Source organism: Anolis sagrei, chromosome 3 (assembly GCF_037176765.1).
Source record: "Anolis sagrei isolate rAnoSag1 chromosome 3, rAnoSag1.mat, whole genome shotgun sequence".
Lineage (NCBI taxonomy): Eukaryota > Metazoa > Chordata > Lepidosauria > Squamata > Dactyloidae > Anolis > Anolis sagrei.
In genome coordinates this window covers 175,352,894-175,370,259 of record NC_090023.1, presented here as the reverse complement: position 1 = coordinate 175,370,259, position 17,366 = coordinate 175,352,894, and the positions used below count along the sequence as shown (strand labels likewise).

At 41.9% G+C, this 17,366-nt stretch overlaps 1 protein-coding gene across 3 annotated transcripts in view; it reads left to right on the top strand.

Annotated features, from left to right (window-relative positions):
- PALD1 (phosphatase domain containing paladin 1) overlaps positions 1–17,366 on the top strand; it is a 220,233-nt gene that overhangs the window by 163,823 nt on the left and 39,044 nt on the right. For all 3 annotated transcript variants that reach the window (XM_067465697.1, XM_067465695.1, XM_067465696.1), the window contains exon 18: positions 137–277. In XM_067465697.1, the coding sequence (XP_067321798.1) occupies positions 137–277 (141 nt within the window). The remainder of the gene's footprint in view (positions 1–136; positions 278–17,366) is intronic.

Sequence of the window (17,366 nt, the reverse complement as noted above, 5' to 3'; positions counted from 1 at the left end):
TAGAACTAAGACTTACATTAACCCTTCCATCACCAACAGCTAGGCCTACCACCACTAGCCACCAACAACTGCAGAACATGATACATGACACTGTTTTAGCTTTATGACAAATTGCACCATTGCTTTTATCTACAAGGTGGTAATGAAGATTGTCCAGATATTGCCAGAAGGACACCGAATGAAGAAGGAGGTAGACATAGCACTGGATACTGTGAGTGAGACGATGACACCCATGCACTATCATCTGAGAGAAATCATCATATGCACCTACAGACAGGTATGAGCGACCCTGCCAAGGGTAAACATATATCTTTGGATGTGCTTTCTGGACTTCTGCTATGCTCCCTATATTGCTGTTTCACAGTTATTTAAGACTAGCCACCCCCTGCCACGTGTTGCTGTGGCCCAGTCTGGTGATCTGGAAAATAAAGTAATGAGAAAGTGTTGGTTTCTAATATATGTAATTTCTTTATGCTTGTGGGTAAACACTATTTCTTGCTGTTTCTTTGTCAATATTGATGTGGAGATCGTAAGGTTTGCTTACTCTGGAACATGCCACATATAATTGTCCTTCTTTAGGGGTCCTTTTCAAATCAAGGATACTATATCTCTGTGTGTGGAATCATATCTATCTATATCTATGGCTGGATGTCTCTATGTCGAGAGGGCATGATTACATTTTCTTGCCCTGGTGAAGAAAGTTGGACTGGATGGCCTTAAGTATTTTCTGTTGGTCATGGAGGTTTTGTGTGGGACGTTTGGGCCAATTCTGCCGTTGGTGGGGTTCAGAAAGCTCTTTGATTGTAGGTGAACTATAAATCCCAGTAACTACAACTCTCAAATATCATGGTCTATTTCCCCCAAACTCCATCTGTGTTCATATTTGGGCATATGGAATATTCATGCCAAGTGTGGTCAAGATCCATCATTGTTTGAGTCGGGAGCCCCCGGTGGCACAGTGGGTTAAAGCTCTGTGCCGGCAGGACTGAAGACCTACAGGTCACAGGTTCGAATCCAGGGAGAGGCGGATGAGCTCCCTCTATCACCTCCAGCTCCTCATGCGGGGACATGAGAGAAGCCTCCCACAAGGGTGATAAAAACATCAAATCATCCGGGCGTCCCCTGGGCAATGTCCTTGCAGATGGCCAATTCTCTCACAACAGGAGCGACTTGCAGTTTCTCAGGTCACTCCTGATACGACAAAAAAAATGTTTGAGTCCACAGTGCTCTCTGGATATAGGTGAACTACAACTCCCAAACTCAAGGTCCATGCTCACCAAACCCTTCTAGTGTTTTCTGTTGGTCATGGGAGTCCTGTGTGCCACGTTTGGTTCAATTCCATCATTGGTGTAGTTCAGAATGCTCTTTGATTGTAGGTTAACTATAAATTCCAGCAACTACAACTCCCAAATGACAAAATCAATTTTTTTAGTGATGGTCACTCATTGGCCTAGTAGTTGTCTTGTGTCCAAATTTGGTGTCAATTCATCCAGTGGTTTTTGAGTTATGTTAATCCCACAAACGAACATGACATTTTTATTTATATAGATAGGCAGACTTGCCTTTAGTTGGTGACTGGCAGAGTTTGATGTATTCATAAGATGGCAGGGGTATCATAGAAAGAAGCTCACACATGAAGATGACATAGATTCCAAGCTGAAAATTAAGTCATTAAGTTATTGATATGTACTAAACTTGTCTAATGATTTCCCTAAACTCAGTAGATTCCCCAGCCAAGTTCACCCCAAGCTGAACATACACATGACTGAGCTCCTCAGTTCACAGTCTTTGAATTGCAACTCAAATTGTTGCTGCTGGAGTTTGAGCTGCCTAAAAGATTTACCACCCTGGCTAGGCTGGATTTTCTATACTCAGCTAGTTTGGCAAATGCTTCATCCTCATAGGTCTCCTGTAAGTTTGCATAAGTTGGCCATATTTTAGGCAAATTGGGACTAAAGGCTGAACCAGCCCTGGTCACCAGTTGAGGACTAATTTACCCATGATGTTAGCAGTTAAAGCCCTTTTCTGTGTGGGCGGATCTGTGTGTAACTAGCAAGTACCACCATTTATGTAAACTTTGAGTTATATTATTACACGGAATAAGTTAAAGTCAACTTCACCACCTCATTACTGCTACCAAGTAACTCTGGACAGAAGTGCTTAACTAGGTAGCCTAGTGTTTGCAAACATGACATTAACCCCATCACAATCCAACCCTTGCGTAAATGTTTTAGTGAATGTATTTGCCTATCAGTGGTAGCCTATTTTAATCAAAGAACTACTCATCAGGACTGGCAGTTGCATTATTTACCATTAGCCAATAGATGGCAGTCGAACTCCTGTAGATCGTTTGGTAAGATGAACAGAGGCAAAACGTTATTTTTAAAAAGAAGAGAGAGTGTACACATATGGAACGATGCCGCCACGAATAAATATGTGGGGAGAAAGATGAGAGTGTAGAGTGGCACCTTTTAATAATATATATTATGTTTGAGAGAGGCTTGACTTTTAAAATGCTTGTATGTGACTCTTTAATGTGTGTAACCCAATATCATAAACTGTATTCAGTTCCAATATGATCTTCAGCCGTCTTCCTGTAGAATATGTTCAAGTCGGTTTTTATTTATTTGTCGTGTCAGAACCACCAGTCTAACAGAACAAAGCAAACAAACAGAAAAATACACAACTTGTGAGTTTGGTAGCTGGTTAAATGTCCTTTGACTAGTATCTGGCCACTTGGAGTGCTTCCGGTGTTGCTGCAAGAAGGTCCTCCATTGTGCATGTGGCAGGGCTCAGGTTGCATTGCAGCAGGTGGTCAGTGATTTGTTCTTCTCCACACTCGCATGTTGAGGATTCTACTTTGTGGCCCCATTTCTGAAGGTTGGCTCTGCATCTCGTGGTGCCAGAGCGCAGTCTGTTCAATGCCTTCCAAGTCGCCCAGTCTTCTGTGTGCCCAGGAGGGGGTCTCTCATTTGGTATCAGCCATTAGTTGAGGTGCTGGGTTTGAGCCTGCCACTTTTGGACTCTCGCTTGCTGAGGTGTTCCAGCGAGTGTCTCTGTAGATCTTAGAAAACTATGTCTAGATTTAAGTCGTTGGCGTGCTGGCTGATACCAAAACAGGGGATGAGCTGGAGATGTCTCTGCCTTGGTCCTTTCACTATTGGCTGCTACTTCCCGGCGGATGCCAGGTGGTGCAATACTGGCTAAGCAGTGTAATTTCTCCAGTGGTGTAGGGCGCAGACACCCCGTGATAATGCGGCATGTCTCATTAAGAGCCACATCCACTGTTTTAGTATGGTGAGATGTGTTCCACACTGGGCATGCATACTCAGCAGCAGAGTAGCACAGCGCAAGGGCAGATGTCTTCACTGTATCTGGTTGTGATCCCCAGGTTGTGCCTGTCAGCTTTCGTATGATATTGTTTCTAGCACCCACTTTTTGCTTGATGTTCAGGCAGTGCTTCTTGTAGGTAAGAGCACGGTCCAGAGTGACTCCCAGGTATTTGGGTGCGCTGCAATGCCCCAGTGGGATTCCTTCCCAGGTGATCTTCAGAGCTCGGGATGCTTCTCTGTTCTTGAGATGAAAGGCACATGTCTGTGTTTTAGATGGGTTAGGGATCAGCTGGTTTTCCCTGTAGTAGGCAGTAAAAGCCTCTCTCATGTCCCCCTTCAAGTCGGTAATTTGACACAAGTCTTTACTATAAGAATTGAACAAAGAAATGTTTATTTAAGGATTCTCGGGCACATAAAGCTTAATGGTTATACAGTATTTCTCTTCATTGTACTTTCTGGATATTGTTACAATTAACTTTTATTATTATAAACACATGAACCTCCATGACTAACTCGGCCTACTGGAGGGGTTTGCAGGGATTGACTCACCATAGTGGGAGTTGTAGTTTACCCTACAGCCAAAGAACACACTGAACCCCACCGATGATGCATTTAGAGCAAACTTGCCCAACATAACAAACTTTTAAGTACTGATGGAGTTTTTTTAGGGTTAATCTGACATGATGTAAGTTGTAGTGCACTCACAACCTTATGCATTTGGTACAATTAAACATTGAATTTTTTTCAAATCACCCAGGCAATGCCAGGGGCCCAAGCTAGTATTAAAATTAAATCACACTCTTCATAATATTAAAACAATTTAAAACATATGAATAAAAGTACTAGCAAGCAGTTGAGATCCTTTTATTTTATTCCACTCCATTTTTGTAGTTATTGTTTGTCTGGTAGAAAAGCCTTGAATATTTTTAGCTTGCTAATTTTTCAGAGGAATGATCTAAATAAGGGAACCTTGATTTAAAATCTGTTTATTTTGTAAAAGTCATTGCGGAAATGTGTTTCTGGTATTACTTGCAGAACAAGGTTAGAAAAGCTAGCTTAGTAACTCAGAAATCCCTCTGAGAAAGACTACCAAGCTTCCACATGCCGCTTCAGTGCATTTGTATAGAGGGCGGCTCCTGATAGTCCTTAATGCAGATGTTTGGTGTGACAAAAATAAAATGAAGCATGTGTGGTGGTGGTGATTTAACTTTCCAGCTTGTTGTTTTCTCATTGCTGTGCCTAGAAAGAGCTGTTCGACTTCCAGGACAAATGGATGAAATGTAGCTTTTTCGCTTCAGTTGCATTAAAGTGATTGCTTGGTGTGGCAGGCCCAACAAGGATTTGGTGGTTCCTATATATGTTCGATCTCGCTTTTCTATGAATATTAGCTATCCTTGTATTTAATTTTGCACACATTTAACATAGCCTAACGTTGTTTTACATCAGCTGTACACTTCCATTTTGATCTTCATCTTTTGATCTGCTGAAGACTCTTAATGTAATCATTTGGGCCTGCTTTTGGCGGATGAGATAGGATTGTTGTTGTTGTTGTTGTGTGCTTTCAAGTCATTTCAGACTTAGGTTGACCCTGAGCGAGGGCTGGGTAAATGACCATGGAGGGCCGTACCCAGCCCTCGGGCCTTAGTTTGAGGACCCCTAGTCTAGTGTAATGGCATAGTATGAAGGAGCTTTTGGACTGAATTGGCTAGTAATCCAGGCAGGCAATTCTCCCTTAAGAAGAAAGTAAGGCTGCTGGTGGACAGAGCCTCTACACATATGAGAGGAAACTCTGGTACACTTGCAAGTTCTTTCAAAGGCTTTTAAAACAGTCTTCCTCTCTTTCTCTGATTTACACTCTCCATAACATACCGCACCCTGCAGAACTTACGTCTGTGGGACCAGGTTTGTTTCTTTGCATGGTTGCTTTGCACACATGTGCCTCCTGGGTCTCACAGCTTTTCCGGGTCGGTATAAAATGTAAATACCAAGCAATGGGACATAAGCTCTGTGTTCTTTCCAGTAGACTTCTCTCGTCTTCTGAAAAGAGTCCTCTTTGCAGTGACCTTGAATCAACCCTGCTGCATGTGGTGGGATTTTTTGGGTGGGAGGGTGGGAGGGAGTTGGAAGCTTCCAAAATAACAAGCGTACACCTCCTGGGCCTTTTCAGGAAACTGTCAGCTAACCTATAGTATTTGGGACTATAAACTAAAAATAAAAAACAAATTACTAGTGTTGTGAATGGAAGTTTATTTCTGGTTGAGTGTATTTTAAATTGTTTGTTGCTGGGGTTTCGGAGAACCCCTAAAGGTTTCAGAATGTTTTCCAATCTACCTTCTTTTCCACACTCTATGGAGCTCCTTGGATGTATTCAACAATATCAGAAAAGCAGCTTGGGAGTGATCCTGGACTCATCGCTGAGCCTGGAACCCCAGGTCTCAGCGGTGGCCGGGAGAGCTTTCGCACAATTAAAACTTGTGCGCCAGCTGCGCCCGTACCTTGAGAAGTCAGATCTGGCCACGGTGGTCCACGCTCTTGTCACATCCCTTGTCACATTACTGCAACGCACTCTACGTGGGGTTGCCTTTGAAGACTGCTCGGAAACTACAACTAGTCCAGCGAGAAGCAGGCAGATTGCTCACCGGGGCGACGTACAGGGAGCACACCACCCCCCTGTTGCGCCAGCTCCACTGGCTGCCGATCCAATTCCGAGCACAATTCAAAGTGCTGGTTTTGACCTACAAAACCCTATACGGTTCCGGCCCAGTGTATTTGTCCGAACGGATCTCTCTCTACGTCCCACCTCGAAGCTTAAGATCTTCTGGGGAGGCCCTGCTCTCGACCCCGCCACTGTCACAAGTGAGGCTGGCGGGGACGAGGAGCAGGGCCTTCTCAGTGGTGGCCCCCCACCTGTGGAACTCACTCCCCGGGGAGATCAGATCGGCATCCTCCCTCTTGGTGTTTAGGAAAAGACTCAAGACCTGGATCTGGGATCAAGCCTTTGGTAATTCTGAAAGCTGACTGAATGAACTGATGATAGACAAGGACTAATGGAATGGAATGGATATATGGACTCTGAACCTGAGCATGAGATTGTTTATGATTTTATTATGTATTGATGTTTTTAATTAATTGTTGTAATTGTTTTTATCTGTATTGCTGTGAATTGTCTTGGGCATCTAATTGTGCCCCCACTGTAAGCCGCCCTGAGTCCCCCCCCGGGGTGAGAAGGGCGGGGTATAAGTAAATGAAATAAATAAATAAATAAATAAATAAATAAATAAATAAATAGATTACTGGTGATTCTGGTCTGGCCTATCTCAACTTCGGTCAGCCATAAGGCCGAACAGGGCATAGGGTTACAGCCTGTGTTAGACGGGGTTACACTCCCCCTGAAGACGCAGGTTCGCAACTTGGGAGTGATCCTGGACTCATCGTTGAACCTGGAACCCCAAGTTTCGGCGGTGGCCAAGGGAGTTAAAACTTGTGCACCAGCTGCGCCTGTACCTTGGGAAGTCTGACTTGGCCATGGTGGTGCACACTCTGGTTACCTCCCAAATAGGCTACTGCAATGCACTCTATGTGACTGAACAAATAAGCAACAACAAATGTAGTTGGACACATATTGGGTTGTTGTTGAGCAGACCATTATATTGCAGAGACTTCTATCTGGGTTTTTGTTATTGCCAAGATAATGGGATGATGACCAAACAAATGATTGACAATAAGGGATGTGTTGGAGGAAGCGATAGACTGGTAGATCAATCAATAGTTCCTCCAGCCACCCAAAGGCTTTTCAGCAGATAATTGGCTCATTCCGGTGTGAAGTGGGAATTACTTTTAGTGGTTCTGTTTGTATTGAAGAGTGCACAAGTCAACTTCATTAGCACAGTATAGTTGGATAACAATGTGCAATAGCTAAAATGGACACATTTAATTTCAGAGGCCTCTAGAAGTTTTCTTTTAAGGCAGGGGTCCTCAAACTTTTTAAACAGAGGGCCAGGTCACAGTCCCGCAAACTGTTGGAGGGCCGGATTATAATTTGAAAAAAAAAAAAGAATGAATCCCTATGCTCACTGCACATATCTTATTTGTAATTGAAAAAAAACACTTAAAAACAATACATTAATTAAAATGAAGAACAATTTTAACAAATATAAACTTGTATTGTCGAAGGCTTTCATGGCCAGAATCACTGGGTTGTTGTAGGTTTTTTTGGGCTATATGGCCATGTTCTAGAGGCATTCTCTCCTGACGTTTCACCTGCATCTATGGCAAGCATCCTCAGAGATAGTGAGGATGCTTGCCATAGATGCAGGTGAAACGTCAGGAGAGAATGCCTCTAGAACATAACCATATAGCCCAAAATAACCTACCACAACCCAAATATAAACTTATTAGTATTTCAATGGGAAGTGTGGGCCACCTTTTAGCTGATGGGATTGTTGTTGTTGTTGCTGTGTGCTTTCAAGTCATTTCAGACTTAGGTTGACCTTGAGGGAGGGCCGGGTAATGACCTTGGAGGGCCGTATCCGGCCCCCAGGCCTTAGTTTGAGGACCCCTGTTTTAAGGTATGTGGGTGTGTGTGTGAGAGTGATATATATATATATATATATATATATATATATATATATATCCTAAAAATAAAATTGAATGGCTTTCTGCATACTCTGCTTTGTAGGGCATATCTGAATAATCCATGTCTGACACTTGAGAGTAATTTGTCACTCAATCATCTTATTGAAATCGATGGCAAAATCTCCCACTGTGTTTGATGGAATGCTGGATTAACATTGCCTTTGGAAGACCTCCTGGTGTGAATGACTATGTGTGAAGTCATTGCAAAATCGTTGTATCTGTTCCGCTCTCCCTGCTGTCCCTGCTGAAATTGGCACGGATTTTACCCACTCCCAGCCATATATAGCACTGAACTAATCAGTTTCTTCTCCAACATCTGTAAAGGAGAAAGCACAAGCTAAGATTCTATTTCAGCATGTGCCTCTGCCTTTGCTGTTCCGTGATCTCCTTTTTCCTGATCAAGACCTGGAATTGAGTATAGAGCAGGGGTCCTCAAACTAAGGCCCGAGGGCCGGATACGGCCCTCCAAGGTCATTTACCCGGCCCTCGCTTAGGGTCAACCTAAGTCTGAGACAACTTGAAAGCACACAACAACAACAACAACAACAACAACAATAACAATCCTATCTCGTCAGCCAAAAACAGGACCATACATCCCATTGAAATACGAATAAGTTTATATTTGTTTACATTGTTCTTCATTTTAATTATTGTATTGTTTTAAGTGTTTTTTACACTACAAATAAGATATGTGCAGTATGCATAGGAATTCATTCATGGGTTTTTTTTGTTTGTTTTTCCAAATTATAATCCGGCCCTCCAACAGTTTGAGGGACTGTGACCTGGCCCTCTGTTTAAAAAGTTTGGGGACCCCTGGAATAGAGGGTATTCAATTTCTTTTAATGAAAATACGCCAGAAGTTTTAGCAATACATTTGCTTTTATCATGGCAATTTTCTCCATTAGGAATGACATTAACTTTCTCCATTTTTAGAAATCATTTTTAATTTAGGTTCTTGTGGGGTTTTTCGGGCTATATGGCCATGTTCTAGAGGCATTTTCTCCTGACGTTTCTCCTGCATCTATGGCAAGCATCCTCAGAGGTAGTGAGGTCTGTTGGAGTTAGGAAAATGGGTTTATATATCTGTGGAATGACTGGGGTGGGGCAAAGAGCTCTTCTCTGCTGGAGCTAGGTGTGAATGTTTCAACTGACCACCTTCATTAGCATATGAAGGCCTAGGCTGAGCCTGGGGGAATCTTTTGTTGAGAGATGTTAAGATGTGCCTGGTTGTTTTTAATTTCTTTATATGTTTTTTTCACAGTTATGTTGAATTAGCAAACTCTTATTCTTCACAATCATGACTCCTAAATATTTCTTGGACCCGTTCTGATTTAATTAATTCATATGTCTTCTTTCTCCCAACATGATATCCAAGGGGACATATGGTGGGGGAACAACACGGGCAAGCAAACCATAGTGTTGCCCTGGAGGGTTTAGAAGCTAATGTTGTTTTTCTCTACTTTTGTGTTGTTTGGATTTTTCTATTTTTGTATGTGGATCATGACAATATACTGAAACCACCTTTTATCTTTTGGTGGACAGTTCAACTATTATCTCTCAGGTTTACTTACTTACTTAGGCAATCCCTCGTTGTCCGAGTAGGATAGTTCTCAAGTTTACACTTCTCTGTGAATTGGCCGTCTTATGCCTTGTGAATGGAAAGAATGATGTCAAGTTTAGTATTTTCAAAGAGTGGAGAATATTGTGCAACAAAAGCAATAGCCAAATACTTTATAACCTAGCCCTGGGCTTTATGTTAGGCCTGTGATGGCGAACCTATGACACGCGTGTCAGTACTGTCCAGGGCGTTAGATGCGATCGCACCCGAACGCCCCATCTTGTTGCGCCGTGACAGGCCATCTCCCTGGTTCACCAGGGAGCTGTCTGTGATGAAGCATGCGAGAAGGGGGCTAGAGCGCAAATGGAGGAAATCTCGGGTCGAGTCTGATCGAGCACGGGCTAAAGCCTCTCTGAAGGCATACTCCGTGGCTATACGGGTGGCCAGGAAATCATTCACGACCACCCGTATAGCGTCTGCAGCAAATAGATCGTCGGAGCTGTTTCGGGTCGTGGGGGAACTCCTCCACCCACCTGTGGTGGAGGAGCTCACTGATGACCCAGCAGCTCGGTGTTGCGATTTCGCACACCATTTTGCAGATAAAGTCGCTCAGATACGTCTCGAGCTTGACTCCACTTCTATCGCAGTGCCAGAGGAGGTGACGGAGGCACCTGCTTGTCCATCTTTGTGGGATTCTTTTAGGCTTGTTCTTCCTGAAACCGTAGAGGAGGTTCTTGGGGCTGTGAGGGCGACCACCTCACCTCTAGACCCATGCCCATCTTGGCTCATTAAATCAGCCAGGGAGGGGCTGGCTGACTGGTTTGTATTGATTGTCAATGCTTCGTTGGAGCAAGGGATTTTTCCATCCGGTTTGAAACAAGCAGTGGTTCGTCCACTCCTCAAAAAAGCCTCCCTTGACTCCACGGTGCTGAATAACTACAGGCCAGTCTCCAACCTCCCTTTCTTGGGTAAGGTGCTGGAGCGGGTGGTCGCCTCGCAGCTCCAGGGCTTCCTAGACGATACCAACTACCTAGATCAGGCACAGTCTGGTTTCAGGCCTGGTCATGGCACCGAGACAGCCTTGGTCGCCTTGGTGGATGACCTCCGCAGAGAGCTGGACAGGGGGAGTGTGACCCTGCTGGTTCTCCTGGACATCTCAGCGGCTTTCGATACCATCGATCATGGTATCCTTCTGGGTCGTCTCTCTGGGATGGGCCTTGGGGGCACGGTTTTGTCGTGGCTCCGGTCCTTCCTGGAGGGACGTACCCAGATGGTGAAGCTGGGAGACGCCTGCTCGGACCCCTGGCCTTTGACCTGTGGGGTCCCGCAGGGCTCTATTTTGTCGCCCATGCTTTTCAACATCTACATGAAACCGCTGGGAGAGGTCATCCGGAGTTTTGGAGTTGGGTGCCATCTTTATGCGGATGACACACAACTCTACTACTCCTTTCCACCTAATTCCAAGGAGGCTCCTCGGGTGCTGGACGAGTGCCTGGCCGCTGTGTCGATCTGGATGAGGAAGAACAAGCTGAAGATCAATCCCGACAAGACAGAGGTCCTCCTGGTCGATCGTAAACCGGATCGGGGTATAGGGTGGCAACCTGTGTTGGACGGGGTTACACTCCCCCTGAAGCCACAGGTCCGCAGTTTGGGTGTCCTCCTGGATTCTTCGCTTACACTTGAGGCTCAGGTGTCGGCGGTATCCGGGAGGGCCTTTGCACAATTGAGACTTGTGCGCCAGCTGCGACCGTACCTCGTGAAGGCGGATCTGGCCGGGGTGGTCCACGCCTTGGTCACCTCTAGAATGGATTACTGCAATGCGCTCTACGTGGGGCTACCCTTGAAGACGGCTCGGAAACTACAATTGGTCCAGCGGGCAGCAGCCAGGATGCTAACTGGAGCTCATTATCAAGAGAGGTCAACCCTCTTGTTCAAGGAGCTCCACTGGCTGCCATTTATTTTCCGAGCCCAATTCAAGGTGCAGGTGCTCACCTACAAAGCCCTGAACGGTTTGGGACCACCCTACCTGCGTGACCGCATCTCCATCTACGAACCCACACGCTCACTCCGGTCATCTGGGGAGGCCCTGCTCGTGATCCCACCTACGTCGCAAGCGCGCTTGGTGGGGACGCGGGACAGGGCCTTCTCTGTGGCGGCCCCCCGACTTTGGAATGCCCTTCCAAAAGAGCTTCGTCAGGCCCCTACTCTGGCAGTTTTCAGAAGGAACCTAAAAACTTGGCTGTTCCGATGTGCCTTCGCAGATTAGGAATCCCCTTCCCAAGTCCTAGATGCACTTTAGCACTACTAATGTTGCTGCACACCGCACTTAACCCTACGTTTCCTCCTGCCATCTCAGCACTTTCAACTCTGTACCCCATTGCGCTGGCCGAACCAGTTTTAATAGTGTCTTGATGTATTGTTATTGTGGTTATTTGCTTAATTGTTTGATTTGCTTGTCTATTGTTGTGTTATGTTTTTATTGTATTGTGTTTTGAGGCGTCGGCCCGTGTAAGCCGCATCGAGTCCTTCGGGAGATGCTAGCGGGGTACAAATAAAGTTAATAATAATAATAATAATAATAATACTGACACGTGTAGCCATTTCTACTGACACGCGCCCGCCGGATATTATTTGTTTATTTATTTTATGCCATTTTAAAAAATAAATAGGAAAGAAATTATTATTTTGCAATGTTACCTAAATATTAAGGAGTTTTATATTTAAACTGAATGATAAATACTATTACTTTGCTATATTATTCAAATATTAAAATGCATTAAATTAAATGTCAATTTTAAAAATATTTAATTATTAATATTTAGGTAACATTGCAAAATAATATTGGTTTATTTAATTATTAAGTAAACGAATATTATTTTGCATTGCTTCCTAAATATTAAGGAGTTACATATTTAAATTAAATTAAATGATAAGTAATACTTTGCTATATTACCCAAATATTTCAGAATGCCTTAAATGAAATGGTAAATTGAATTTTAATTTGACATTTAATTTGGTGTTTCGGAGGAAGGTGAAGACTTGGCTATTTGAACAAGCATTTGATTAAACAGTGAAATTGAACATAGGAGTACGGAACAATGGATAATGAGAGTGGATTCTGATTTTATTGTTGAGGCGTTATGATTACTGTTGTTAATTGTTGATGTTATAATCTGTTTTAATTGCATTATACTGTTTTGTGATATTTTGCATTGTTGTGTAAACCGCTTTGAGTCGCCTAAGGGCTGAGAAAAGCGGTATAGAAATAAAGTAAATAAATAAATAAATAATGCATTTTAATTTAATGCATTTTAAATATTTTTAATATATGCCTTAGTATGTATGTATGTGTGTGTGTGTGTGTGTGTATATATATATTTGCCTTAAATGAAATGGTAAATTAAATATCAAAATATTATTTTGCAATGTTACTTTATTTTTATTGCATTATTATTATTATTATTATTATTATTATTATTATTAGAAATACATTAAATAGCATATTAAATGCTAGAAATACATTTAAATTAAATTAAAAAATAAATAATATTTTCTTGGGTTTTTTAATGTATATTTTTATTAAATACTCCAAAAAGGATATTATTTACATAAAGAGAGGTAGAACAACAAGATAAGAGAGAAAGTGGGAATTACAATTATATATTTTTTGTTATTTAAACTAAATATTGTGAAATTATGGTTTTTTTCTTGAAGTGACACACCACCTGAATTATGCTCAGTTTTTTGGCGAATTTTGACACACCACGCTCAAAAGGTTGGCCATCACTGTGTTAGGCTCAGAAACATTGCTACCGAACACGGTTATCTGGATGAAACTGAAATCCAAATACAATCTGGGAAGAAATCTCTGTCTGGAGCCTAGGTGTAGCTGAGTTAGCAGTATATACTATATCTTGGCTATGATCTTCAAATCTTATTCCTTTGTTCTTTCCCTTCCTTTCCATATTTTGAGTGGTTGGGAAGAGCTCTTGAAAGAACTGTTTTAAATACTAAATAAACTCATAACTCACGTCAAAGCTTTGAGCATTATCAACTGTGGAGCTTACTTAGAAAATATATTGTCCCCTGAGGAAGTCTGCATCAGCATCTTTATCTTGCCAGAGGACAAATCATAAAAAGCTACGCTTTCTATTAAGTTGTTTTAAAATGATAGATTAGTAGGGAAAGAAAGGAGGTCCTCACTGGGCCGTAATGCTTCCACCCTATTATATATATATATATATTTCGTACATAGTAGACAGGTTGTCTGCTAAGAGAAACAAATGGTTTTAGCAGACTAAAATAACAGTAAAACTTTTAAGTGCATTCCCTAAATATTCTCTGCCTAACTTGTCTTTTTCAATCTCTCATTAAACAAATCCTCTCACTATTGTGTTTTTAAAGTTGTAATGATTTTTTCCCTCTTTTGGATAGATCTCATTCCATGAGAAGAAAGAAAATAATTTTCCTATTTAACTCAAACAACCAGAACCAAATAGAATTTCTCTTTACTGTAATGCATGTTCTATAAGTGTATTTACTGAAATGGTTCTATACGCTGGACTGGGCGACCCCATCTTTGTCTCTTTTGGTTGTTGTATGTTTCCTTAAAACAAAAGAGGACCATTGTGGTCTTTCAGATGCTGTAGACTGAAATGGGACATTGTTCTGTTGTGCGCTGGGCCTGTAAATAATTGCCTTTAAATAGGACGTGCGACTTGAGCCCAGTGGGAAGCCAGGGCCCCCCGAAGAGAAGTTCTCAGAGGTTTTCCACCACAAATGATCTTTAGATGGCTTGTGAAGTATACAAAGTCCTTTATTAATGGACAATCAAACAGAAACTTCTCTTGTCTTCGGTAGAGTTAAACAAATGGTTTCAGGCCTTTATGCAACTGGTGGCTTCCTAAACTTGTCCACAAAGGACAGGCAATTGTCTTCAATAACTGATTCTTTAAAGGAAAATCCCCCTTTTAACTTCTCCCAGGCTGACTGTAATCTAATTCTTAGTGATGTGGGCTCCGCTACCGGGTCGAACTGCATCTCGAGCACCGAGTGGACCTAGCAGTAAGGCCAGTAGATTTTCCAGCTGGAGTTCTTTGGCCTTCCAGACTGTTCACCCTCTGAAATTCCTCAAAGCTTTAGGGCTGCTTCTCTGGAAATCTTTGGATGCTCTTAAGACTGTTTTCCCCCAGAAAGTCTTAAGGGTTGAAGCTTTTGTACAGGGGAAGCTTGTACACGTCCTCTACATTAGCTTTCCTTACTGAGACTAACTAGAAATGGCTCCCTTCCCTTCCCAATTGCCCTGAGCAAGGGGCGGAACCAAAACTTAACGATGACAGACAGGTGACTTGCCCTACGACTGCAACCAAAGGAAGCCACCTTCCTGCAGAATCCCTGACTGCAAGCAAACATTTAATACAAAGCAAATAAAGTGGGAGCTCCTTGTACAGCCGTACCAGCACAGACATACTCCTAGCCCATTATCCAAAGCCACAGCCTGTCAATATGTGATTACCATCCCCACTTTAAAAAATAATCTGGTTTCATTTGTTTAATATTAAAATGCTGTAAATCACCCTGTGGGAAAAAAATGTTCTATCTACTTTTTAATATGGGTATGATGGTTTGTGTTCCATATTCATTTTCTTATTTGATATAAACAGTAATGCTATTGAAACAAGATACTGGTTCATTTGGAATCCCGAAAGGATTGGTTTTTTGACCATCCAATCATCAGGTATCAAAACTTTAGAAATTTACATGCTGCTTAATGTCTAGTTTCAGAAAGGCAAACATAAAGGTCAAGGTAATATTTTCAGTTGACATTAAGCCTAGTTGAGTCCTACTCGGGGGGGGGGGGGTCATACTCATATCCATTTCTAACCCAAAGAACTGCCATTGTCCGTAGACGCCTTCTAGGTCATGTGGCCGGCATGACTGCATGGAGTGCCCTTACCCTCATGTCAGAGTAGTACCTATTTTTTTTATTTAAAAAAAAGATTTTTGATTTTTTTTGAGGGTAAAAAAAGAGAAAAAAATGAAAAGAAAAAAATGAAAAAAGGAAATGAGGAAGAGGGACTCTGTAATTTTTTAAAAAAATATATTATTTATTATTTAAAACATTTATATTCCGCCCTTCTCACCCCGAAGGGGACTCAGAGTGGAGCACAGCAAACACAGCAAACATTCAATGCCTGGATACAATACATAAACATTAAAAAAAGTAATTAAAAATTGAAAAAGAAAAATCAAAAACAAAAAACAGAACAAAAAATAAAACCTTGTTGACTTCTGAAACTTTTTCCTGTCTGGGGTGTTAGTCTCTTAAATATTAGTTTAGTTGATATCTCCGTCTTCTTGTACTTATTTCGTTTCTGTAGGGCTTTTGGATATGCCTTGATGGTCTTTCAGAAAATAAGTCTATTTGCTGTATATATAAACACTGTAAAATAAAGATCCAAGAAACAGATAAATTAATTATGGAACAAGCGATACCAGAAAAAGAGATTGAGGAAATTATAGACAATTTAAAACCTGGAAAGACCCCAAGACTGGATGGGTTGGGACCAGAATATTACAAAAAAATTAAAACATTGTTGATACTTAATAAAATCTTCTGTATTGTTTCATGGATCATTTTCCAGTAACTGTTAGCATTTTTACATCCCCACCACATATGGAAAAAAGTTCCAGTTTGCGTACTGCATTTCCAGCAATAGTCTTTAAAACGAGGGGTATTTTTAAGTAAGGTCCGTTTTGTTGTGTACACTAGTAGTTCGCGCGCATACCGCAACGAGCGTGTGCGTCGTGTACCGGCATGCCTCGGGAACAACTGTGCTCAGTTTCTGCTTTGTAGCTATACTTAGCGGTTTAACCGCTGTGCCACCGCAGCCCCAAACATATATTCAAGAAATTGGCTTTAAAAACAAGTTTGAAACATGGTTTTGGTGAAATAGTAAACTGTAGTTGCAGAGGAACTACGGTTCCTTAAACTGCCCAGCCAAGAAGGTCTGGATATTTAAAAAAGCAACTTTTCCAAGTTCTGTTTGAGCAGAAAAGAAACTGTAAATGATTTGTCTGGGATTGCTAACCAATCTCAGTGTTGGACTTCTTTGTGACCTCTGTTTGAAAGAGAATATAAGCAAATGCATGTGTTAGTCCAAGCTTCCCAATGAGTTTGTCCAAACTGAAGCTTGACACACCAGAACTTTATTTACGTAAGAAAGAGACAAAGAACACCGAGAAAGATGCAGCTAAACAAAACCAAAAGGGGAGAACGCCAATTCTTCTCTCATACAGGAAACAGAGATTAGAGAGAACCTCCTAGGCCCCATTTGGTTACCAGGCAACGTTAAGCCTGGTTTTTACCCAGGACTGTTAATTACTCTAAGAACAAGTTAACCCTTAGGGTCAAACTACACAGTATATCAAACACAATGTGTGTGTATGTGTTCTGTTAAACAGTACCTACTTCCCTTTCCACCTGGAAAACATAATGTATTTTTAATGCATATGATTATAGAAAATATTGCATGCCACCTGATTTAGAAGTGCCTTCAGAATGGTTTGCAACGACAAAAAACCAATACAATCACAGATCTATATAAATAAAAATGTAATGTTCGTTTGTGGTAGTCACAGAACTCAGAAACCCCTGGACGAATTGACACCAAATTTGGACACAAGACACCTAACAACCCAATGTATGTCCTTCACTCAAAAATTTTGTCATTTGGGAGTTGTAGTTGCTGGGATTTATAGTTCACCTACAATCAAAGAGCATTCTGAACCCCACCAATGATGGAATTGAACCAAACTCGGCTCACAGTTCTCCCATAACC